The sequence below is a fragment of the Pyricularia pennisetigena genome, chromosome 2, assembly GCF_004337985.1.
Source record: "Pyricularia pennisetigena strain Br36 chromosome 2, whole genome shotgun sequence".
NCBI lineage: Eukaryota > Fungi > Ascomycota > Sordariomycetes > Magnaporthales > Pyriculariaceae > Pyricularia > Pyricularia pennisetigena.
This window is the reverse complement of record NC_043741.1, coordinates 7,115,593-7,138,368: the sequence shown is the minus strand read 5'-3', so window position 1 is coordinate 7,138,368 and position 22,776 is coordinate 7,115,593. Positions and strand designations below refer to the sequence as shown.

At 51.7% G+C, this 22,776-nt stretch overlaps 7 protein-coding genes across 7 annotated transcripts; 3 read left to right on the top strand and 4 right to left on the bottom strand.

Moving 5' to 3' along the window:
- Window positions 1–506: 506 nt before the first annotated feature.
- Window positions 507–944, top strand: PpBr36_01994 (uncharacterized protein; the record flags this gene model as incomplete). The annotated part of the gene is made up of 1 exon (XM_029889178.1): window positions 507–944. The coding sequence occupies one exon, from the start codon at window positions 507–509 to the stop codon at window positions 942–944; it is 438 nt and encodes a 145-aa protein (XP_029752096.1).
- A 1,376-nt stretch (window positions 945–2,320) lies between these two features.
- On the bottom strand, window positions 2,321–4,519 carry PpBr36_01993 (uncharacterized protein; the record flags this gene model as incomplete). The annotated part of the gene is made up of 1 exon (XM_029889177.1): window positions 2,321–4,519. One exon carries the CDS (start codon window positions 4,517–4,519, stop codon window positions 2,321–2,323), a length of 2,199 nt encoding a protein of 732 aa, XP_029752090.1.
- A 575-nt stretch (window positions 4,520–5,094) lies between these two features.
- On the top strand, window positions 5,095–6,106 carry PpBr36_01992 (uncharacterized protein; the record flags this gene model as incomplete). Its single annotated transcript, XM_029889176.1, has 2 exons — window positions 5,095–5,171; window positions 5,278–6,106. The coding sequence occupies 2 exons, from the start codon at window positions 5,095–5,097 to the stop codon at window positions 6,104–6,106; spliced, it is 906 nt and encodes a 301-aa protein (XP_029752091.1).
- A 914-nt stretch (window positions 6,107–7,020) lies between these two features.
- On the top strand, window positions 7,021–7,272 carry PpBr36_01991 (uncharacterized protein; the record flags this gene model as incomplete). Its single annotated transcript, XM_029889175.1, has 1 exon — window positions 7,021–7,272. The coding sequence occupies one exon, from the start codon at window positions 7,021–7,023 to the stop codon at window positions 7,270–7,272; it is 252 nt and encodes an 83-aa protein (XP_029752092.1).
- A 2,201-nt stretch (window positions 7,273–9,473) lies between these two features.
- On the bottom strand, window positions 9,474–10,859 carry PpBr36_01990 (uncharacterized protein; the record flags this gene model as incomplete). The annotated part of the gene is made up of 1 exon (XM_029889174.1): window positions 9,474–10,859. The coding sequence occupies one exon, from the start codon at window positions 10,857–10,859 to the stop codon at window positions 9,474–9,476; it is 1,386 nt and encodes a 461-aa protein (XP_029752093.1).
- Window positions 10,860–15,053: 4,194 nt separating this feature from the next.
- Window positions 15,054–20,656, bottom strand: PpBr36_01989 (uncharacterized protein; the record flags this gene model as incomplete). The annotated part of the gene is made up of 8 exons (XM_029889173.1): window positions 15,054–15,077; window positions 15,207–16,178; window positions 16,292–16,460; window positions 17,403–18,546; window positions 18,611–18,854; window positions 18,939–19,553; window positions 19,667–20,455; window positions 20,561–20,656. 8 exons carry the CDS (start codon window positions 20,654–20,656, stop codon window positions 15,054–15,056), a joined length of 4,053 nt encoding a protein of 1,350 aa, XP_029750988.1.
- A 1,126-nt stretch (window positions 20,657–21,782) lies between these two features.
- PpBr36_01988 (uncharacterized protein) lies at window positions 21,783–22,246 on the bottom strand (the record flags this gene model as incomplete). The annotated part of the gene is made up of 2 exons (XM_029889172.1): window positions 21,783–21,931; window positions 22,066–22,246. The coding sequence occupies 2 exons, from the start codon at window positions 22,244–22,246 to the stop codon at window positions 21,783–21,785; spliced, it is 330 nt and encodes a 109-aa protein (XP_029750987.1).
- Between the last annotated feature and the right edge of the window lie 530 nt (window positions 22,247–22,776).

Here is a 22,776-nt window from a genome sequence, read left to right as displayed (position 1 = left end):
CGTTAGTCATGGTCGGACGGCAGTGAACTAGGCTAGGGTGATCACGTTGGGGTATTTTATAATGTCTTTTTGCGGAGCTTGTAGCTAATACAGTCTTTTGCCAAGCATTTTCGATCTTCACGGTATTTCATGTGTACTTTTTTTTGTAGTCTTGGCCAGTGGCTGTGCGCTTGGACAGCACTTTAAACGGTTATTGATGATGTGAAAAACTGTATAAAGGTTGTCATGAGCTGCTATCCAGTGGGTTGGTTTTGGTTTTTTTATTCCTCACTCAGCCTTACATCAGCTTGTCTTGTTTCTTTTTGTTCCTCTCTTCAGTTTTGTTTTCAGTCACTCTTTTTGTCATTCCTTGACGACTTACTCCCATTCAAGTTCTTCCTCGCTATCTTCAAGCGCTTTTACTCAAATCTTTCTACCATTTAGCTCCCAGTTGCTATACCCACAGGGCAAAGACTGTCTGCCGAAAAAAAAAAAAAAAAAAAACATAATCTCAACTACCGGTCGCGATGCATTTTGCAAAGATCTTTGTTCCATTTGCCCTGCTCGCCTTGGAGGCCACCGGCGTCCTGGCTGGCCGCGGATCCAGAGGTGGCCGCGGATCCAAAGGTGGCCGCGGATCCAAAGGTGGCGGCGCTCCTTCCGCCGGTTCCGGTTCCACCGGTTCCCGCAAATTACGTTTCTTTGCCGTGAAACCTTCCTCCCACAAAAAGAAGGGAAAATGGTGCCAAATCACCCTTCGGCAGAAAAATGGCAAGGAAAATAGTCAAATGTCGCTCGAGCCAGGCACAAGCGACTTATTCGTCTTCACGACGGGATTAGATGCAAAGGAACATTTCGTCAAAGTCACGCCAGACCCTCGCACATGCAAACCTATAAAGGTGGAGGCAGTGGAGGGAGGAGAGTTGCCGCCAGCGGATTGGACCTGGGATGTGAAGAAGGTTTAAAAAATTAAAGACATGGATTCCTTTTTCAGGCGAGATGGGGTTGGACGTTTGTCACTTGTCGTTTCAGCATCTTGGTAGTTAGTTAGTTAGTTAGCATTAATAAAGCTGTTTTAATGTCTGCACTCCCGCTGGGGCGTCTCCGAATCCCCACCAAACTCAAGTTTAGCCTTGGGCTTGCTTGTTTCATCTTCTTGGTCCAGCATCTCGCAAAGTTTCACTCTGTGGGGGCTCTGTTGGTCAGGGTAGAATAGATCCTGGGACCTGGGTGAACAATTGCTGAGCATCCTTGACAGAGACATGTACACAAAGCATTCTCCCCTGCATAAGATTATTATATAAATGGCCAGCAGGTCTCATGCGAATTTGGCGTCGAGCCTGACCAGCATTTTATCTCGCCGGCTCAACCTCGCAGCTTGCAGTGAATGGCATAGCACCTGCGAAATTTTATGCCTCGCCAAGACTCTTTCGTTTTCTTGAAAAGCAGATTGCTTCCACGATTTTCACATTCTCAATCCTATTTAACCTTGGATGCGATGGGGATACGCCACTTTGTTACTGACTGTCCTCGGATCGACCTGGCGCCACAAAGCCTTGGCGATTGCATTATTCTCCAACGATATCAACCCATCCGAGAGGTTCCGTTTGGCCAAACCGTGCCTTTTGGAGCATGAGCAATCTCGATTCCGGGCTGTGGGGACGGCTCAAGTCGCCATTTCCTTCCTCATGCGTAAATTCCTCGGGAGCTCAAGCTAGGACACCGACCAAGCATCCACTCTGTCCAGGCAGAGTTTCTAAATCATCCCTACCAGGAGGGCTGGACTCACGTCCGGCGCAAAAGAAAAAAAAAAAAAAAAAAAAAAAAAAAGATTCGCTGGCTTCGTAGTACAGCTCCATCATCCTCGGCTGGGTATTTGGTTTTTCCCATTCGGGTTCCAGGGTATGAAAAAAACACTGCTCTCTCGTGAGTCCCTCTACAACGAGTCGAGTCTTTGTGGTGGCCCCGTTTCAGGCTTAATGCTGCGTAGATATCCAAAATCTGAGAGACCATGACTATCCCATGATGCTTAGAAACAGTATAAAATATAACGCTCTACCCACATCGAGTGCTAGGTCAGCGTTAAAAGTTCACGACTGGGGTGTCTACCAAGAAAGTCTTACCAGGTCTTGAAAAGGTGTGTGTGTGTGTGTGTGTGTGTGTGTGTGTGTGTGTCTCTTTGTTTGAGCTGCAGCACGATGCGGAGACTCTCCGGCGATTGTTTTACGCTCTCGACGACACGGCGGCACTGCATGCGTCAAGTCGGGCCTAATTTCCAAAAACACAGTCGCGAGCGGACTTTGAAGCCGGTGAGTCGGGTGACCCACCAGCCACGACGTCCCTATATTATGCGAAACCTGGCAGGTCTCTCGCCAAACTCCCCGCCGTCCGTGACACCTCGGATCATGCGGGCCGGCACAATGGTGGGCGCAACGTGCGCGCAGGAAATGGTGTGCGCTTCGTCCTCGGCGCCGGCAGCGACGTCTCGGACGCGACGCAGCGTCATCAGGACCGGCGAGCCACGCACGCGACAGACCAGGTCGCCCGGGCGCGTGACGCGCGAGCCCAAGCCGACGAGGCCCGACGCGGTCCGGTAGGCGACGCGGCACATGGAGGGCCACGTCATGCACTCGACGAAGCGCTCGCCCGTGGCGCCGTGGGCGCGCCGGCGGACCTCGGCCTGGGCGTCGGGCGGCAGGGTTTCGAGCAGCGAGCGGGCCGGCGGGCGACCGGCGCCGTCGTGGGATCCGGGGACTGAACGTCGCAGCTCGTGGTACTCGAGCACGTAGGCGGCAAACGACCGTCTGTGCTCCGCGCGCGTCTGCTGGGTGCCGGCCGTCGTCATGGGCTCGTCCTTCTCGCGCGTGCCCAGCGGCAGGGCCAGGGACAGCGACTCCAGGACCTCGAGGGCGTCCGAGCGATCCGCGCGGCCGTCGGCGGGGAACACGACCTGCCACAGGCGGTCGAGCCAGAAGGGGTTCTTCTTGGCTTGTTCCCGCGCCAGGTTCGTCACGGGGAAGTCGGCCGTCTCCATGCGGTGGGACACGGCGGCGATCTCGTCGACCACCCAGCCCCGGACGAGCAGATGCGGCATGGGCATCCCCTTCGTGCCGGTCATGTCGCCTTGGATGCGGACGGCGTCGTCTTCCTCCTGGGCCGGCGCCGCGGAGTAGCTCAGCGGCGTGGTCCTGTTGATGCTGTGCCAGTCTGGCACCCAGCTGGGCATCCTGCCCTCGTCCTCGGGGTCCCAGTGCCTCTCGTTGACGCAAACGTCCTCCTCGTGGTCGACGAGGGTGGTGACGTAGAGGTTCCTCGTCTTCTGGATGAAAGTGACGGCCAGCTTGGTGTACACGATGCCCCGCGTCACAGTGTAGTCGGGCTTGATGACGGGCACACCATCCATGACGGCGAGCGGATGGCCGAGGAGGCTGTAGACGCGGTCGCGCGGGTCCGTCACGCCGAGGATCCGCGCCCAGTGCATGCCGGTGAGGAAGTCGCAGTCGGGCGTGCCGTCGTTCTTGACCTCCCAAATCATGAGTATGTGGTGCGCGACCCAGAGCAGCAGGCCGAGATGGGTCACGAGCGACGCCGCGTTGTAGTCCAGAAACTTGACGAACCGGCCCAGGAGCGGCCAGCCGACTGAGTGCAGCTCCAGCGGCTGCGACCTGCCTTCTGCGGTGTCGGAAGGCCAGAGCGCAGTATACAAGCTGGCTTCGCGGGCGAGGCCGAGCTCCTGCACTATCCAGGCGCGGTGGAAGTACTCGATTTTAAACAAGAACTTGACAGCGCTCCACCGGCGCGCCTGCTCCCGATACCGGCCCCGATCCTCTTCCGACAGCAGCGCGAGCGTCCCGCCCGCGAGGTCGCCGGTCGCGTGCGCATCGGCGGGGTCGTGGTGCAGCAGAATGCGCGCCTCAACCAGGCGGCCCTCGGGGTCTTTCATGAAGTCGTGGATGAAGCGGATGGCGTCGCGCATGTGATGACGGCCCGCGACGCCCTTTTCCCAGCCCATCCAGGCCAGGACCCGGTGCGCGCCGGCAAATATGCGCCCCATCAGCTCGACCTGCGATGTGCGCTCGTCCAGGTCCTCCTGGTTGATGCAGACCGCGTCGGCCCACAGCCGCCGCACGGGTTGTTGTCGCCGCTGTTGCTCCACCGCCTTTGCCGATCCCCCAGCCTCCGCATGGCCGCCGGTGTCGTCGTCTCCATCGCTGCCGTACGCGCTGTCGGACAGGGCAAGGTGTCGAAAGGCTGTGAGCGCGGCGTGCAGGCTCGCGGTGACCGAGAGGGTTTTGCCTTGGATGGTAATGTCGCGTCGGTCGCGCGTGTCGCCCCAGACGTACGAGATGGCCTCGTACGGCTCCCCGTCGATTGGTTGCGGGACCAGACGTCCGACTATGGGGTCTGAGAAGTCGCCCGCCTCGAGTTCGAATACTCGAATGAATTGTGGGACTAGCGCGCTGTAGTATTTCGGGTAGGGCCGCGGCCCAGGATCTCCCATCTTTTCTATAGCGGGGACGGTAACAGCGGATGCTTCCATGGCGTTTGATTCCGGGGATATATTAAATCTCCATATTTGACGCCTCTTTGCGGCCGGCACAGTGGGTATAAATATGGCCTGACCTACTGTAACTTGACGGTATCAGCTGAGGGGTGACGAAGAGGAACAGGGCTGCAGAAGATAGGTAATCTGTTTTGCCCGTCAAGAAATTATGTGACAAAGCCTCTAGGCATCACCGTCAACTGGACAGTCTGCCAAGGTTGTGGGTGGGACAAGACATGCAGCCAAGCTCGAGCTGAGTTTCTGTAGCGAGCCTACAAGATTTGTGAGCTTTCTTTTCTTGGACGAGATCGCCTCTCATCCTGGAAAAGAAATTCTCCGTAGGGAACAGAGCTGGTAGTCGAGGTCTCAGGGGTGCTTTCAGCTTTGGGTTATTGGGCATCAGACCCTTGCTAGCTCTGCCTGGAGCCTACTTACACGTCTGCTTACCCCGCACCGGCGTCGGCAGGTTGCCGTTGATATCAACCTACCAGGCTGCGCTCTCTTTGTTTTTATGTGCGGTTGGCGCGTTTACGAGAAACTTACTCAGCCAGGGCGCAGTCCTCTCGGGGACGATGACCAGCAAAACAATGAAAGAGCCAAGAGTACCTGGTCCTGGCGCTTTAGATTCCATGGAAGAGATTCCCGAAAGGTAAGTCGCCGACCTACTCCATTTCCAGCATCCAGCCCCAAAAAAAAAAAAAAAAAAAAAAAAAAAAAAAATCCCAAATCCTAACGGCTGTGCCTCCCCAAAACAGACTCGATGAGCAACACGAAACCACGACCAAGATCCTGGGCTTTCTCATCCACCCAAACATCCCCGTGACGTCACCCACTCTCAAAATCGCCGACGTCGGTGCCGGCACGGGCGTATGGCTGCTCGACGTCGCCCGCTCCCTGGCGCCAACGTGCCAGCTCACCGCATACGACAAAACCCCCTCGGCCTTCCCACCACCCAGCAGCCGGCCGCCCAACGTCTCCTTCAAGGTCCAGGACATGTACGCCCCCTTCCCGGCCTCTGAGCTGGGCACCTACGACCTCGTCGCCGTCCGATTCGTCAGCAGCGCCAGCACCCGTGCCGACTGGGCCCGCGCCGTCGACAACCTGACGACGCTGCTCCGGCCCGGCGGCTGGCTGCACTGGATCGACAGCTGCAACTTTGCCCTGTACAGCTCGGCGCCCGGCACCTCGCGCGCCGCCTGCCAGGCGATATACGACGGCCTGGATCCCTTTCGTCCCGGGCCTTCTGGCGTCGACGGTCCCGTCATCGGCCTCATGATGCGCGAGTCTCGCAACGTGCGCAGGCCAGACGTCTTCCGGGAGGCGGGGCTGGTCGACGTGCACGAGGACGTCTTCTCCACGGATAGGCTGCAGGACCCCGGGCTGGGATTCAGGGACAAGGGCACCAGGAACATCATGGACTGCTTCCTGGGGTGTTTGGAGGAGCTTGTCGCGGTCGAGGGGAGCGGATGGACCAAGGAGAGCATCGAGAATTTGCGGGCCGAGGCCATGGGCGAGATCGATGCGGGTGTATATCACACACTCGATCAGGTCTGCATTATAGGGAGGAAACCAAGCCAGAGCTGATTTTATCTCACTAAAAATAAAAACTCTGGGTTTTGGATACGCTTTGACGGGCGTAATAGGCTGACGTTGGTATTTTATTGGTGGCGTTGCAAATTCTCTGTTTCGAATGCGAGGTATGGAGCAGATTCGATGTGACTTTGTGGCACATGATCCTATGAGAAAGAGACTGAGTGGAAGGGAGGATATCCTGATGAGGCTAAAGGTCTTTACACTGGACCGTGTGATCTTGTGTGGTTTAGTCCAAAAGTAAAAGTTAAAAACGGCGCCCGCAGTTCCAACTCTGGTGTCATTTGAATATTTCAATCTATATGGCCTCCATTCCCGACCAGAGTCGTAGTTACTTATAGGTAGCGCTATTATATGTAGAATTGTAGCAATATGGAAGATGTAAATAGCAGCAGTTTATAAAAGGGGAATGTACAACGTATTCATCTGAGCCAACTGGACCTGGCAACCCAAAAGCCGTCATATCCCTATAACAGACAAGGCTTTCCACTGAGATTTTTATTTTTGATACCTTATCTCAGGAGCTTATTTTTTCAATAGGAAATATATGCGGTAACTCCCTTGTACTTTACATTTCCCGGCTTTTAGTAGTTTCCAACTGCTGAGTAAGGCTCCTAAATATATATCCTTTTTTTCAGGTTGTAATTTTGTAAAAAAAATATAAAATTTCTTACCAATGTGGGGGACATGGCCTTTGCCATGATAGTTTCTACATTAGAGAGTACACTCCACTGTTGACCTGACGGAAACAAAGATGAAATATACCGCAACGAAGACATTAAACGACCTGATAACAGCTACAGTTCATGAGGTTTGGAGTTGGTCGCAAGGCGTGTCGGCCAGGCCATGATAAAGAAGACTCTGTAAAATACGGACGGTTCAAAGTAAAAGCTGGATGATACAACAATATGAAGTCATTTTGTTTCTGGTGCTGTGGGCCACCGGCGACCACGAGCCCCTCCAGTTCGACGTGCCCGCCATGCTCTAGGGCAAGAACCCGCCTGCCCAACAACATCCAGGGCTCCATCATCGACCACCGCGGCTACTTCCTGCCCGCCGCCTCGGGTACTTTCTTGCTCTCGTCGGAGCGCGTCGACGACGTCGGCCTCTTCTGGGTCGGCGAGAAGGCCCGCGGCCTGTACCCCCGTCTTCGAAGCTGACTACAGGTCCGAGTCGCAGACGGACTCCTTTAACGTCAGCTTCTCCTGGAGGCTGATTGTAAACAAGATATTTCAATATAAAATAAATTTTGTAGCAAAGTTGAAAAATATAAAAATCGCATCTATAAAGGTAAGAACAGTATTTAAATAGGTATTTTTTCGGACTGCAAAACAGAGTGATTTATAATAATATATTTATGTTCAAAATTTGTATGTTAAAATTTGCGTTGTGAAAGTTCAAAATATATATATATATATACTTAGTATCAAACAGTGCTGTTTTCCGCTTCAAAATATACCCAGCTAAGTGCTGTTCTTAGTTTTATAAATAGGCCTTCCTGCTTTTTAAATTACATATAGAATTTATTTTATATTTAAATGTTTTCTTTGTCAACAATCTGTATGTGTTTTTTTAAGAGAAATAATTATTGATTAATGCCACTAACTTCGCAAGCTAGACTGCCATCTATACCTGTCAACCGTTTTATACTATAAAATTTACTACATATTTATAGCCAACTTATTTGAAATTTTAAGCATAATATTAGGGATTTGTATAAAAATCGAATATTTCATTCAAAGAACGCCCTTTTGGGACAGAGTTTATATTATTAAATAGCCAATTTTTGGTCTTGTATACGTACAAATCATGGTCTTTATTGAATCATTCTTGAAATTGTTACAAAAAATAAAACCACAACCTTAGGGTGTCCATTCCCGGGTCATGTCCAATTTCGTGTCACCCGCTGTAGATATATAATTTTATGGGACGCAGTTGAAGAATTTATCCAATAACCAAAAGCTAGGTTCTTACATTAAAACCCTTTCAAGTTTAACAAATAATACGTTAACTATAACGTTCGCGGGAAACCCGGCATTAAATACAAGGTTAAAATATACAAGTATTATCTGTTATTTAAGGCGCGAAACTATAAATAATAGCTTTGGTAAGTTAAAATATATATTAATTTAAATTAAGTACAGCAAAGCTTTTAATGAAATAAATATCACAACCTTTATATAAAGATTAACTATTTTATAGAAATATTGACAGCGGTGCGAATAATTGCGAAAATGATCATCAATGAAATAAATAAGCCAGGGGGTATATCAAATAATAAATAAATAAAAACACATCCGCTTGTATACAAAACTTCAAATACTACATTTTTACTGAAAGCTTATAATACCGAGCAGATACAAAATATAAAATTTAACTTAATTATATAATGCTTACAATTCTTGGTTTTCACTAATAATATTATGCTCAGGAACGTTTACTTGGAACACCTAACTACCCGACGTTTGGTTCCGACTGAGAAACGAGATTGGTTAATATATATTTAGCGAGGGCTTTGTAGGCTTCCAATGAAACTGGGAGAAAACTGAGAATGAAACTCTGCGACAATTTTTCTGTACACGATTGCGATAGATTGGTGATTGGTCTGGTTTATTATGCAGTTAAGACGGCCCAAGCACCAAACCTATCACATCCCAAGCAATGGTCTTGAGTCTCCCCAACTGGCAAATTGAAAATCTGCCATCGGCATCTGGCAATACCTCACCTTGACCAACCTTTGAGGCAAACAAGCTAAGCCCGAGCCCGCGTAAGAATAGTCGATCCCCTGACTTGGGGATTTCGCAGGGCAAGTGGATTTTTGTGTATGCCTGAGTTTTGTGTTTAAACCTTTGCATAAGACGCACAGAGACGCAGACCAGTTTGTTCATCTTGCATATTCCGAGTGACCATCACGGGAGTAAACCTTCAAAGTTGCGTACACCCATGACCTGCTAAGTTTTCAACTGTGCCTAAAGAGCGTGCTGCTTCTCGATGGGCCTGTGAATTTGGTTGTTACTTAGTCTGTCACAAATCGGTTCATGGTATCAAGGTTATGACTCTGGCTTGTCTCTTTGGGGATGACGGAAGCAATTAATAAAGTGACCTCAAATTATTTACTCAGAAAGTGACTCATCCCAATGCAAAAACGCCAACGGAAACGGAAGCCCAAATTCCCTTGTAGATGCTTCAACCTCGAGGGAGAAAAAAAAACAAAAAAAAAAAAAACTCCAAAACTCCCAACAATCATCATAGGTACAGAAACCTCAAAATAAACAATCTGAGAGAAAATGTGCAAAAAAGAAAAAAAAAGAAAAGAAAAAAAACGGGGGCAATAATCCCTGCTTTTTTTTCTCCTCCACTTTCATATCACATTGCTGGGGTCATACCCCTCATCCCTCGGACTCCTCCCCCGAGTTGGAGTGTAGGCGCTGCTCCCGCTCCTCGACGGCGGGTAGTTGCTCGAGCTGGCGTCATTAGTGGGACTGGCTCGCTGGGCCACGATCTTGGGCAGGGTCCGGGACATGGTGCCCGGCAGGGTCATGCGCCGGTTGGGGTCGGGCGGCAGCACGATGGCCGGCGGGGAGAGCGGCAGGTCAGCCACTGCCCACGGGGGCGTGACGCCCCACACGGGCCCGTGCTCCATCTCGCCGGCGGCCGTGGCGTAGGGGTCGTCGCCGTACAGCGAACCCGTGGGACCGTCGTACTTGCTGCGCTTGCCGCTCTTGCCGCCGCTGCCCCGGCCGCCCCGCCCACCGCCGCCGCCGCCGCTGCCGCCCTTGCTCGGCGAGCCGTTGATGCGGTCCCTTCGCCTGCGCGCCCGCTTCCACAGGAAGATGCCAGTGCCGATCAGCAAGACGGCACCAAAAACGGCACAAAAGGTCACGACGAGCACGAGGTTTGCCGACATGCGCTCGTCGCTGCTGGTGGCTGCCGACGGCGCATTGGATGGCGGCGGGCCGGTGATGATGGTGACGGTGGTGGTGGGGCCGGAGCCCGTGGAGTTGCCGCCCCCGGCCGGTGGTAGGAGAGACAGCGTGACGTTTGGCGAGGCGGATGTCGAGGTGGTCAGGGTGCTGGGGGCTATGGTTAATGACGTCGATGAGCTGGTGAGCGGCAGGATGGATATCGACGTGGTGCTCGACCGGCTGCTTGCCCGGTTGGTCGACCTGCTGCTGCCGCTGCGACTGTTGCCGCTGCTGCGACTACTACTACTAGTGGTGGTGGTGGTGCTGCTGCTGTCACTGCTACTGGTGGTGGTGGCAGTGGTGCTGCTGCTGCTGCTGGTCGATGTAGTGGCGTCACCGGTTTCGTTGTCAAACTGTCTGCGGACCTGGTAGACCAGCTGTGGTGGTGGACTGTGGCTGTCGGCTTCCCGAGGTCTTGTCGGAACCGCAGTGCTACGGGCCTGCTCAACGATATCTCGGCGTCGATGTGGCGTTTCTGGTTGTTGGTATGGCAATTCTGATCCTTGCTGCTGCTGCTGCTGCTGCTGCTGTTGCTCTTGGCCTTGTTGGCCCTGGCTCTCTACTACAATGACGAAGCCCTGGTGGGTGTTCTTGGACGGCGTTGTGCCTTGCACGACGGGTGGCGATACTGTTTCGTCGTCCAGATGGCGGTCGAACGCTTTACTTGGCGAGGAAAGGTCCTGTTGCCTTTTCAAGCATTTCTCTTGTGACGAACTCTCCTCCACAGCAGTGTTATTTGTCGGGGAAAGCAAGGATCCCTGACTTGGATATTGTGACTCCATCTTGATCTTCTTTCCTTTTTTTATCCTTGTCAAGTTATTTTACCTTAGAACAGATGCCCCGAAGGCTGCGTCATCCTCTTTTGTTTTTGCTTGCTTCTTGGCAAATAATCGTCCAGATTATCTGCAAGGGGAATCCCGAGATCTTTTTTTTTTTCGGAGCTGCGGTGCAAGGGGGTATATTCGGAAACCAAAAAAGAAAAAAAATAAAATAAGAAAAAAAGATTAAAAAGACAAAATAGAGTATAGCTCAGATAGCAGAAACACACATGAAGCGGTCCGGAGGGAAAGAGGGGGGGCGTAAACCTCATGACGGTGAGTGGGGGAGGGACCCTGCCGGCCTTTTTCAAAGTCAGCTTTCCTGTAGCGTCTGTGGACTTTTTTTTTCTTTTTTTGTTTCTGTTTTATCTTATTTGATTCCTATTTACCAAAACGTCCCGTTTCGTCACGTTTCTTGATCTGTCGCTCTGGAACGAAAAGCGCGGACTGCCGAGCAAAAAGGAATGTCTGCCAGCTCGAGCCCTCTCTCTTTTTTTGTCCTGCGGGTACGTGCGCTTGCATTTCATCTAAACTAGGCGTTGGCGCCGAAATCTTATCTTTTGTATATTACACCTTTTGGAGCCTCATGAAAGCAGAAGGAGGGGCAACGAAAAAAAAAAAAAAAAAAGAAAAAAAAAAGAAATGGTCTGTATGTCTGCGGATGCAGTGTTGCATCTTTTTTTTTCCATTGGCTGATCCCTAAACAAAATAAAATGGATAGATACAAAAGAAACTGTCACAGAGATGGAAATTTGGACGGATGGTGAAAAGAAAGTTTACCGCAATTCCGTGATTTGCTTGTCTCGAAAATCCCTGATTTATTCCTCCAATTATTTTCCCCTGATTTTCCCGAACGTGCGAAACAAGTTTGCTCATGTTTCTGGTACAGCCGTCCAATCTTGGTTCGGATTTTTCTTTTCTTTTGTTCCCAGACATGCACAAAGTTGAGCCTCTCTGTCTCTCCCCTTCTGCCAGGAACGGTGTTGCGCACGTTGCCCTGTCCCAGTAGAGTAGCCCTTGCTAGCTCTGTCTATGTATCCTTGTGGGATTTTGTCGCAACAGTCAGCCCAACGCGTGTTTTCTTTTTCTTTTTATTCCTTGTCGCGGCTAAAATCTCAACTCAGCAAGCAAGGGTTGGGTTTTGGAACCGATTCGAAGCTTGTCCCGTTCGATAGCGCGCCCACCATTGCCTAGGGAAAAAAAGAAAAAAAAAAAAAAACCGAACCAGCCTGTCCGTCCCCTAAAGGTCTGTGTCCCTCTATCCACTTCCCGAACTGCGCGAGGTTTTGCGAGCAAACCAAAACTTGGGAATCTAACTTGCCAGGGTTAGTGCGAACTGGTTGGGTCAAATAGAACCAAAATACGACAGCTTCGACATCCGGTTAGAACGGCTGCTAGCATGAGTTGGGGAGGCACCGGGGGACGGTCAATTCCGCCTGCCTATCTGTCTGCCTGCCTGCCTGCCTGCCATTAAACTGCCCTCATGACCTGATTGTTGCTGATTGCCACAATATGGCGGCTCGTTCACCAAAGTCTTTTCGTCTCCAAGAGAACATCCGAATTCTTGGGTGCTATCTTGTACTGAACCATTGCATATTTTCGCCTCTTTTTTTTTGCCTCTGCGCCGACAATGCACAAGAGCTACGAAGTATACCTGCCAACAAACAAGAGAAAAAGAAAAAGAAAAGTACCTTGGCGTCGTCCAATATGCAAACGTCCGTCGCCCGAATTGCCCTTGGCAGGAATCTCGGCGCAAGTCACAAGTCGATTTCTGTGTAATGAAGCATGGAGAGCCGCATGCGTGAACGAACGACTTGTTTTTTTTTTTTGCTCTTGTCTTTTGTTAGGACCAACCCAAATAGGCTGCGAAACGGTGACCGGGTCTTCCCCGACCAGTGGTCCAAAGAGCCGCCCTCGGCAACCGGCTGCTTTTGTTTCTCTCTCTCTCTCACCGAGCCGCTTATGGACGTCCCCTGGACAAGAAACATTGGACGAGATGATCCATCCATGATCCATCCACTTTTGGCCGTCCATTTGCAGCGTCTCATAGCCTACTTGGTTTTTTGTGCCTGGATGCCAAGTCCCCCTAATTCTTTTGACGACCGCAGCATTTGCCTCACATGTTGGATGAGTTTGTCGAGGCTTCATTCGTTGTTTTATTCTTTGCATCTAGATTCGATTTGGACTCTTGGTCGCCGACATGATTACGAGATACGCCAAGGTGCGTGTCTGCACTCTGCAGGTTCCAGCGGCAAAAAATAAAATAAAATAAAAAAAAAAGGCCGCGGACGACGTCGGGTTGTTCATGATTGTCAGATTCAAAGACAAAAAAAAAAAGTTCCTGCAGCAGTTCGTCATACCTAAAATATGATTGTCCAAGCGCAATAAGCAGCGAGCGCATTAATCATATCAAAGGCCCAAAGTGGGTTTCTCTACCAAATAATTTGTCGATAAAGTTCATCCGAAGTTTCTGCGGAAAGAATAAGCTTTATTCTCCGACCACCTTGGCACTGGAATGAACGGGGAATCCGTTTCTAGTCTGAGGCAGCAAGCAGGATTTAAACCAGAAAACAAAAAGGGGGGAGGGAGGTATGTGCCTGAAGGAACTCCTGTGTAGTGGTCATGGAAGCCAAAGGTAGATCAATTTTTGACTGGAACAAAACCACCAATCGAGGCTGACATGTGAGCATCAGGCAGATTTCCCCCAGATTCGACAACTCTGGAACTTCCATCCAACTTTCGCAAGGGGTCTTTGTGGGGGGCTCATTTGCTGCTTTTAACCTTGTTTCACAGGGGCGTTGTTTTGCAGAAGAGGTGGTTTTTTTTTTTTTTTTTTTTTGTTGAGTCGGNCTGACTATACTAGCTTCCCCTCTGAGTCTATTCACTGGGGTCACACTAGCAGAATGTCGCTCTATGGGGGGGAAAAAAGACATTAACTCCTAGTGATAAGCGCCATCCCAAGCCTGGTTCTTGGGTAAATTGCTCCTCGTAAGAGGCTTCGCTGATATTGCCAAATGCCGTAATGCGTTCGCCGAATATTTTCCCCCGTTGTGGCTGATGGGAAGATCGCGTATAGCCGCTCAAATGGAAGTTTTGGTTTGGCCCATGCGACGACGCATATACATTGTGGCCGTAGTTGTTTTGCCGGGTGTCCGCAGTCATCCGATGATTACGACTCGCCATTTTGTCGTCTGAAGTATATACCCGGGATGTGGCTGTGCTCCCCTTTGCCCTTTCTACGGGGATTATTAATACTTTACTGTAGTTGGACATGCCCGAAAACCTACTATACTCCCTCTTGGTATGGAGAGCTTCCAGAAAAAGTAACAGAAGATCGATGGATATCCACTACCTGCTTGGCTGTTGCTGTCTCTGCGGAGATGCCCGTCCTACCATCTCCTCCCGCATACTACATTTCTCGACGATTCTCCGGGAATAGAAAAAGAGGCAAATGACGAACAAACCATGTAAAAAATAAAAAATAAAAAAACCCCCCGCAAGAAAAATAACCAAAAAGACCAGCGGCTCCATTCCCACCACCACTGCGCTTAGCTCTCTCCCCTGGGGTCCCGATCGCCGGTGCGATATAAGTGCATTGAATATTATCGTGTTAAGGTGGCTATGTTGATAATCCTCTTACACACCTTGAACAAATCTCCATCTGTTGTTTAGCAAGAGATATACCACTGGCAATTCTTCGGAAATGATGTGTGTTTGAGATGAATTGTGACATGCTGCGTGCTCCTTGCTCAAGGTCCAGTGTGAGCCGTTTCTCCACTCTTCCACACGAACCGCAATTGTTCATCACAAGGCCGTTTCACAACAGGCATTGCCCCCACTCCGGATGCCTTCTCCTGCCTAGACGAAGTCCAGATCCTTCCAAGCCCTTGGACTGATGGGTAATATTCGAGCCTTCACCCCTGAAAATGTTCGCTTCCTCGGCACGAACAACAAACAACCATTTTCCTTGCAATCTTCCTGGCTCCCATGTACAGTTCTAGGAACCCAAGTGTTTTTTGCTTTGTACGATCCTCCCGCAACACGGAGAATTGTACGTCTTTTGAACCACATTTTTGGGCTCATCAAGACACATTGATCTGCATTCACCATTGTACCTTAAAAATGGCGACAGTATGATGGAACCCACCCAAAGTTGGCCTATCCAATGCTATCACTAGGAATCTGCGCATTGGAACACTTCACATTTATAAAAAAAAAAAAAAAAAAAAAATATGTCAGCATTTTTCTTTTCCTCAGGTGGTCCTGAATCAGAAACACACAACAGTCAAATAAACAAACAAACAAACAAACCTTGACAATAAGATCGCGCGCCTCACGGCTGACAAACGACGGCACCTTCATGTCCCGCCGCGTGATCCTCTTGTGCGTCCTGGCAGGCGTGTCCTCGAACGGCGCCTCGCCCACCAGGAGCTCGTACGTCAGGACGCCCAGCGCCCACAGGTCGACCCGGTGGTCGTACGAACAGTCGGGCGTGCGCGGCTTGATCATCTCGGGCGGCAAGTAGTCGAGCGTGCCGCAAAACGTCGTCCGGCGGTCGCTGGGCGCGTGGACGCTCCAGCCAAAGTCGGCTATCTTGATCTCGCCGTGGAAGCCGACCAGGATGTTCTCGGGCTTGATGTCGCGGTGCATGACGTGCTTGCCGTGCAGGTAGCCCAGCGCCGACGCCATCTGCGCCACGCACCGCGCCGCCCGCCGCTCGGCGAACCTGCCCTCCTTCTTCAGCTGCTTGTACAGCTCGCCCTTGCCGGCGAACTCGAGGATGATGAAAATCCGCTTCGAGTCGTGAAAGTGCCCGTACATCTGTACTATGTTTGCGTGCCGCAGGTTGCTCTGTATCTCGATCTCGCGCTGCACCTGCCTCTCGACGCCCGCGTCCTGCAGCTCGCGCTTGTGCAGCACCTTGAGCGCGCACACGAACCCGTGCTCCCGCTCCCGCGCCAGGTACACCCGCCCAAACTTGCCCCTGCCAAGCGGCTTGCCAATCTCAAACATCCCCAGGTGCATAGTTGCCGACTGGGCTGATGGTTGCGCGACAAGGACTGCTGCCGCTGCTGCTGCGGCGGCGGCGGCGGCAATTGCTGCGATGGGGTCCTCGAGGGCTTTTTCTTCCTCTTCGTCTTTCCGCTGCTTATTGTCCTTGGTGGCCTGCCGAGTTTGCGGCTCTGCCGATGCCCGCCGAGCCGGCGACGTCCGGTGTGCAGACTCCTTCTGGGCTTTGAGCGCGGCGGCTTTGGCAGCGGGCTTTTTAAACCTTGCCGCGGCCTTTTAGAAACAAAACAAAGAAAACACTGTAAATGTAAGTAAGATATAGACAATGTGGACCATTGGGAAGGGGGCAAAGAATCTACTGCGATTGACAAGAGAGACAAATACACATGGCCGACTTTGAAGGCAGCGCGTTTGCTGTCTCTTTGACGAATAGACATTTGAGACTTGCCTCGAGGATTATCGTTGCCATGACTGACTGCAGCATCGGAAGACGTATTTTCCGACTTTTCTCTCCAAGGTTGTTTCGGAAGAACAGCACACGAGGGGAAGACCCAGCTGTAGCGGAGTCAATGACAGTCCTTGAGGCATTCGTGCCCAGAAGATTGCTCAAGGCGCTAGGCACTTGGGTAAGATGGGCAGTAGGTCATTGAGCATTTTGTTTGGCAGCATTCTTTGCTGGGCCAAGAAACTGTCAGAAAAGGCTGTCCGGTGCAGGCTGTTGCCAGCGCAACGAACAGACGTCCTAGCGATGTAGCCTGAAAAGAAAAAGGAGAAGAAAAAAGGAATCAAAGAAATGAAAGAAAAAGCAATCTATGTCCGGCCCGCGCGGGTCGGGGGGCTTGACGTTGCGCCCTTGTGGGCTTGTGCCTCAGCTCCGAGTAACTTGCTGTTGAATAATGACAAGTCTAGTGTAAAACCCCTTTCTGTAGCCTTTTAATCTGTAGCCAATTGAGTAGCAAGTAACAACCTAGAGGCAAGCGGGGAGACAAATAGTCATGTGAGAGATGGGTACCCTAAGCAATTGACTTGCAGGCCGTTCGCAGAATAACTCTGCCCAGCTTGAGGTGACAAGTAAAACTCTCTGGAACTTTTACCGTCACAACAGTGCCAGATTTACTTGGGCGTCACCAAGGCAAGACATGCCACCACGCACGACGCAGTAAAGGCCGCTTCGACAGCAGACTGTGCCGGGGTTCATGGCAGCAGAGCCTACAGGATCTCCCCGTGTGGTGTGAGAGGCAAAGAATACCAACTGAGATACCGATTAAAAGGCGTCAGTGACGTGAAAAAATTCCCATCGAGAACCTGGGAAGGAGTAAAGACTTCAAAGTGGCCAATACCAAAAGTCAAGATGTGTCTGAAAACACAAGGGCCATAACAGCTTCGATGCAACGCTCAAAGGTAACACATTCAAAACGCTCCAGATAACCATGAACCGCCAGAAAGACAAACCAGATAATCAACCCGGCACGAGAACGAAAAGAATCCCAAAGCTACCTCTCAACACTGCCTCTCCTTGCAGCACCCTCGCTTGTCCCACCTCCACCCGCGCTCCCGCCCGTACTAGCCCTGCCCAGACTCTCCGCCGCGCCCCTCAGGTTGATGGCTCCAATACGGCTCACGAGGTTGCTCCCGACCGCGTCGACCGCGCCGCGCGGGCTGCTCAGACTCGGACCTTGCGGCGCCTGCGCGTCTTGCACGACCCGGAACAGCCGGATTGCCGTCCCGTTCCAGATGCCCGCCGTGCCACGCGCGGCTTGCAGCTCAGCCGAGAAGACGAAGCTCCACACGAGCGATTCATACCAGCCGAGTGCGAGCTGCGACCACTCAAACAAGTGCACGCGAGGATGTGCCACGTCCGCGTCGATCCCCACGAGCTCCGTGCTACGGATCCGGGATAGGATCTGCTCGTGCCGGCGGGGATCCGCGGCAGCCGAGGCTTCTGGCGCGAGGGCTTGTCGTGGAAGCAACGCTGTCAGCTGCTGAATCAGAGTCAGGAGTGTGTGCAGCGGTAGCTCCGGTAGCCAACTGTCAATCCACTGGGCCGTGGGCTCAAAGTAGCCACCAGAACCCCCAGACAGCAATGGCGAGGACGCCGACGCAGCTATGCCGGCCGCACTGCCGGCAACGGAGCTGCCTCCAAGTGATGTGGTCGAGTTTTGTCTGGAGAAGGAGTACCCTGCCGGCATCTTTCCCCGTGCTTTCTCCGACATGCCCCTGAGCTGGGTTGGGAGTGCGTCCTCTGCATCACCGTCAAGGGATTGTGGGATGCCACGACGGTTTGTCGTAGATGCAACAGACGAAGAACGTGAAGGCACGTCGCTCTGTGCCGGCGTCGGTCTTGCCTCGTCATCGCTGTCATCGTCGTCACCAATTGCAAATGTGCTGTCCTCCTCATTTGCAGCCGGGGCACTGGGTTGTGTTAAAGATTCCCTGGAAGGCATCGTAGTAGGGCTGTTGATACTTTCCAGCGAGTTTCGAGTAGACCCCGCCTCCGACAGGGGATCTGAGGCCAGGCCATCCTCCTTTCGCCGTTTCTTGCGACGCTCTATCTCTTCTTGTCCACTTTCTAGCGTGAAGTTGCGTAGTGCTTCTATACGTTTCCTGTTCTTCAGAACTGCAAGCACAAAATTTGGGTTGCCTAGTTGGCCATGATTGTTAGCTTGATCCCCAAGCAGAGAGCCGGCGCCGGTGGATTAGCATACTCTTATACTGATGCTCAATAATTGTGTTCAACGCCTCGAGAAGAGATCGCAACAGATCATGATTGCTCTCATTAGCCAAGAGGAATGATGGTGAAGACATGGAAGCAAACAACTGCAATAGCCTGGAGCTGGTGGTAGCGCTGATTCCTTGGAGGTAGGGAGCTATGTTGTTGATGACTGCAAGGAGGACAGGGTATATAGCTGAGAGCTTGCCCTTGCTCGTCGTGATAAGGTTGTAGATGGACTGTCCGTTTGAATCTTGTCAGCAGCGGACTCCTCCACACAACACGCATCGGAGATGCTTCATGTTCTCCTGAGTGATACATACCTGAATGAGAAAATCCGCGTACGTGCCGCGAAAAGCAGGTATCCTAATAGCAGGTGGTAGGGTGTCCTGCGCCTCAAAATTCTTGTTCAAATTGACACCAAAATTCTTCTCCATGCTCAACGTCTGCAGCAAGAAGGCACACATCCTAACGACACCTTGCCTTGAGCTATCTCCCTTGAACTCAATCGCATAGAATAAAATTGAGATCACAAAGTCGTGGGCGCGCTGGGTGTCGATGATGAAAGATCGGAAGCGTTTGTTGCACTGAGTGGTCTCCCAAAAGAGCATGATGGTTTCAGGAGCGAACTTGACTGTGGCAGCTGACGACTGAGTCACTGCTCCCGGGATGTAGGATGTGGAATTTGCATGCATTGGCTGGTTGAGAATACGCGTCATACCGTCCACAATGAACTGAAAGTCTTGTGGACGGTGTATGCGACCCAGGAAGTGCCGGTAGTAGTTCTTCTGTGTCTGGCCATTGGCGTTATCTGGGACCGGGTAGAGTATGACTACTAATAAGAACTGCATAGTGTAGGTCGTCAGGGTTTGTTTGGCGTCTCTGGTCAGGAGCGTATTGTATGGCACGCGCCAGCTCGTAGGCTGGTACTTCAATGTCTGTTTGTTTGGATGTTAGTACAACGCCTGATCTCATCACCCAAATGCCTCCATGGAAGCTCATCACACCACGAGCGGTAGCTCAGGTTGAGACGGCCTTCTCCGAAACATACCGTGTTCAGCAGCGAGCATAGCATCGACAGCACAACCTGCTTATCTGGGCACGTGCAGATGTGCGTCAATGCCTTCACCCCACGCTGTGGCAAAACATTGGCCGACATGTACATGCTCTGGCTGCACAGCGTCAATAGCAGCCGTAGGATCTCGGTCCGATTGCTCTCGAACTCCCTCGTGGTCTGCGTGGTCTGATTGCAACCGACACCGCTCTGCCAGATCGCATAGCTGACCTTTGGCCTGCCTGCCGCCGTGGCACCAGCCGGGACCGCCTGCCTCGGGACCGTGAACTCGGTCAAGAAGAGGAGGTCAATCAACGTGTCGATGAGCTCCTCGCCCAGCGGTCTTGCATCCTCATACCCATCCTCGCCGGTCGCCCTGGGCTTCTTCTTATCCCCATTCCCACCGCCGTCTTCAAAGCCGTCGTCCGTCGTCGTGGGCGATGTGGGCTGCGACCCATCAAACAGCACCTCGCTGGCGAGTTTTGCGCGCCTGGTGCGCTTCCTCCGAGTTCCCCAAAAGAACCTGTCCTCCCACGCCTGCAGCGCCTCGAGCTCGTACAGGTAGGGCAGGATGCGGGTCAGGACCCGGATGCAGTTGAGCGCCTCTCGGTCCGGGGCGATCTCGGCGTCGGGGAAGGAGGGGTGGTGTCGCAGGGTGAAGAGCCGGGATGTGATCGCTAATATCAGGGTCTCGAGGTTCTCGAGCGCATTGTCGCGGGTTCGGCGGATGTCGGCGGGCGCGAAGAGGCTAAAGACATCTTCGGAGGATTCCGGCAGTTCCCAAAACTAATTGGGGTTTGCGCAAGACGTTTGTGCATTAGCAAGGAGGCGATGGGCATGCAAAGGACTTATTCCATGCCCCCGGGTCATGTGCGGTAGGGAAGATCTTACCGACGTCCAGTAGGAATCATCGGCGGGGATGTGTCTCTCCTCGGACAGCCTGAAGATGCCCTTCTTGAACACTAGCTTGGAGTCGCTGGCGCCCATTGTGGCAGCTCAGGCATTCACCAGGAAAGGAGTTATCTTTGAGAGTTGGATGCGTGATAATGTCGATTGGGACGGCTCAATTTTGCTGCGGCTTCGGGGATGCCAACTCTTGTTTGGTTTCACGCCTTGTGCTGGTCGTCGTCACCTCGAAGGTGGATGTGGCTTTGGTTCGGTTTGGTACAGATGGACATGGCATGGACCAGGAACAGGGAGCTCCGAGTGTGGGGTTGGGTTGGTTGGTCTTGGGTTGTTTCAGTGATGAGTCAGCAGGATAGCCAGGAGTCTAATTCTAGCAGTAGCCTAGATGAGACGACTTGAAAGGATAACAAATTGTCTCTCTCTCTCTCTGCTGCAAATCTAATCTTTCTCCTCTCCGTCCACCGTAGGTAACTTGACGCTGGCGTTTATCAACGGCAGCCCACTGAATTGTTAAAGACATCAGTGTTGAATTGAAATCGTATTGGTGACAAGCGGCTGGGTTCTGCGTCACTCTTGCGGCCCAGGTTTCCTTTTCATTTACCAATATCTTCACCTCGGCATGCATCACATGGGATGGTGATTTTCAAACTTGCCCAGCAAGACATCATCCGTGGCTTGTGGCTTGTTTCTGCCCAATTCAGCCAAGGCGCATTGCGCAGCACAGCACGGCACGGCAGAGCGGCATCCCTTGTTTTCATGATGCATCGTTCGTGGGCAGCCTACACCGACCGACGCCGTTGTGCGATTTGTCATGGTGGTAAAATATGCCCAGGGTTCCTGAATTGAAAAAAAAAGTCACACAATCTGAGACTACCATTCAGTCATCGAATTGCAACTCTTTAACAGCCTCAGGACTATGTCGTGATGATCATTCACCATCGACAACTATCAATTATGCACGCCAAGACAACAAGTATCAACAACCAGGTCGTAAGCCTGCAGGATCCGATGTGAACATTCCCATGGGAAACAACCGAGACCCAAAACCATCAAAGCCAAAATTCGACCGCGACTGACATGCCATTTTGTGTCTCAATCTCAACACTAACCCTCCTGACCTAGCCACAATGTACCAGCCTTCTTCCATACCGCCAAGTCTCCCGCCAGCTCGGCCCGCTCACGTCCACAGAAAGAGCTCTCTTTCCTCTTACGCCACAGGTTCGTATCCCGACGAGCCGTGGCTTGCCCGGTTCGAGAACAGGTAGTAGATGACCATGCCGACGATAGGGAAGAGGAAGACGACCAGGCACCAGAGCAGCTTGCCACTGGGCTCACGGTTCGACCCGAGGATCTCGACTGTTTGGGTTGGGCGCAGCCTTGGTTAGCAAATCAATCCAGATGCATCCCGGGCGCAGAGAAAAACAACACCGCGTCTCAAGAGTACACTATTTTTTTGCAGATTCGATTACAACCCAAAAAAAAGGACTTACTGAATGCAATCACGTCCAGAATGAGCACAATGAGACCCAGGATGCCGCCGCCGGTTCCGTACTGCCAAGCGTTGCCGTGGCCGGTGGCAGTCAGCGTCTCCTCGGCGATGGGCGCGGCGTGCGTGAGGAGCGCCAGCCACAGCTGGGCGATGAAGACGTTGAGGATGGAGAGAGAGAACATTGTGTATTGTTCTTTTTTTTTTTTGGTTTGTTTGTTGACTTGGGTCTGCGAGATTGGGGTCTTGTGATTTTCTAGATTTCTTTGGTTGTTTTATTTGTTGTACGTCTGCTAAAACAGAAGATCAAGAGAGATTAAATACAAGAGGAAGAGCACACAGAGGGGACGACGAAATTCAAGACCCGACCATGAACACAAACACAGATCAGACAAGCTAAGCAATTGGCTAGCGGAATGTCACAAGGTACACAATACGGGGGCGGGGGAACATTGAAAGTGCATGGAATGGTGACGTCAACGGGCGCTGACGCAAAGCTGGTTGCGCATTGAAACGGCTGGCAGCGGTTGCCTTGATTGGTTGGGATTGGGACGAGCTCCAGGCAGCGATTGAACCACTTGACAGCTTCAGATCATGACCCAACCAAGCCAACGTACCTAGCCCTAGGGTCTTGTCTAGACCTAGACGTAGTCTCAGTTCACATACCTGAGTACAAGGTTTACATGGCCATAGGTCTCATAAATCAAAGAGAACA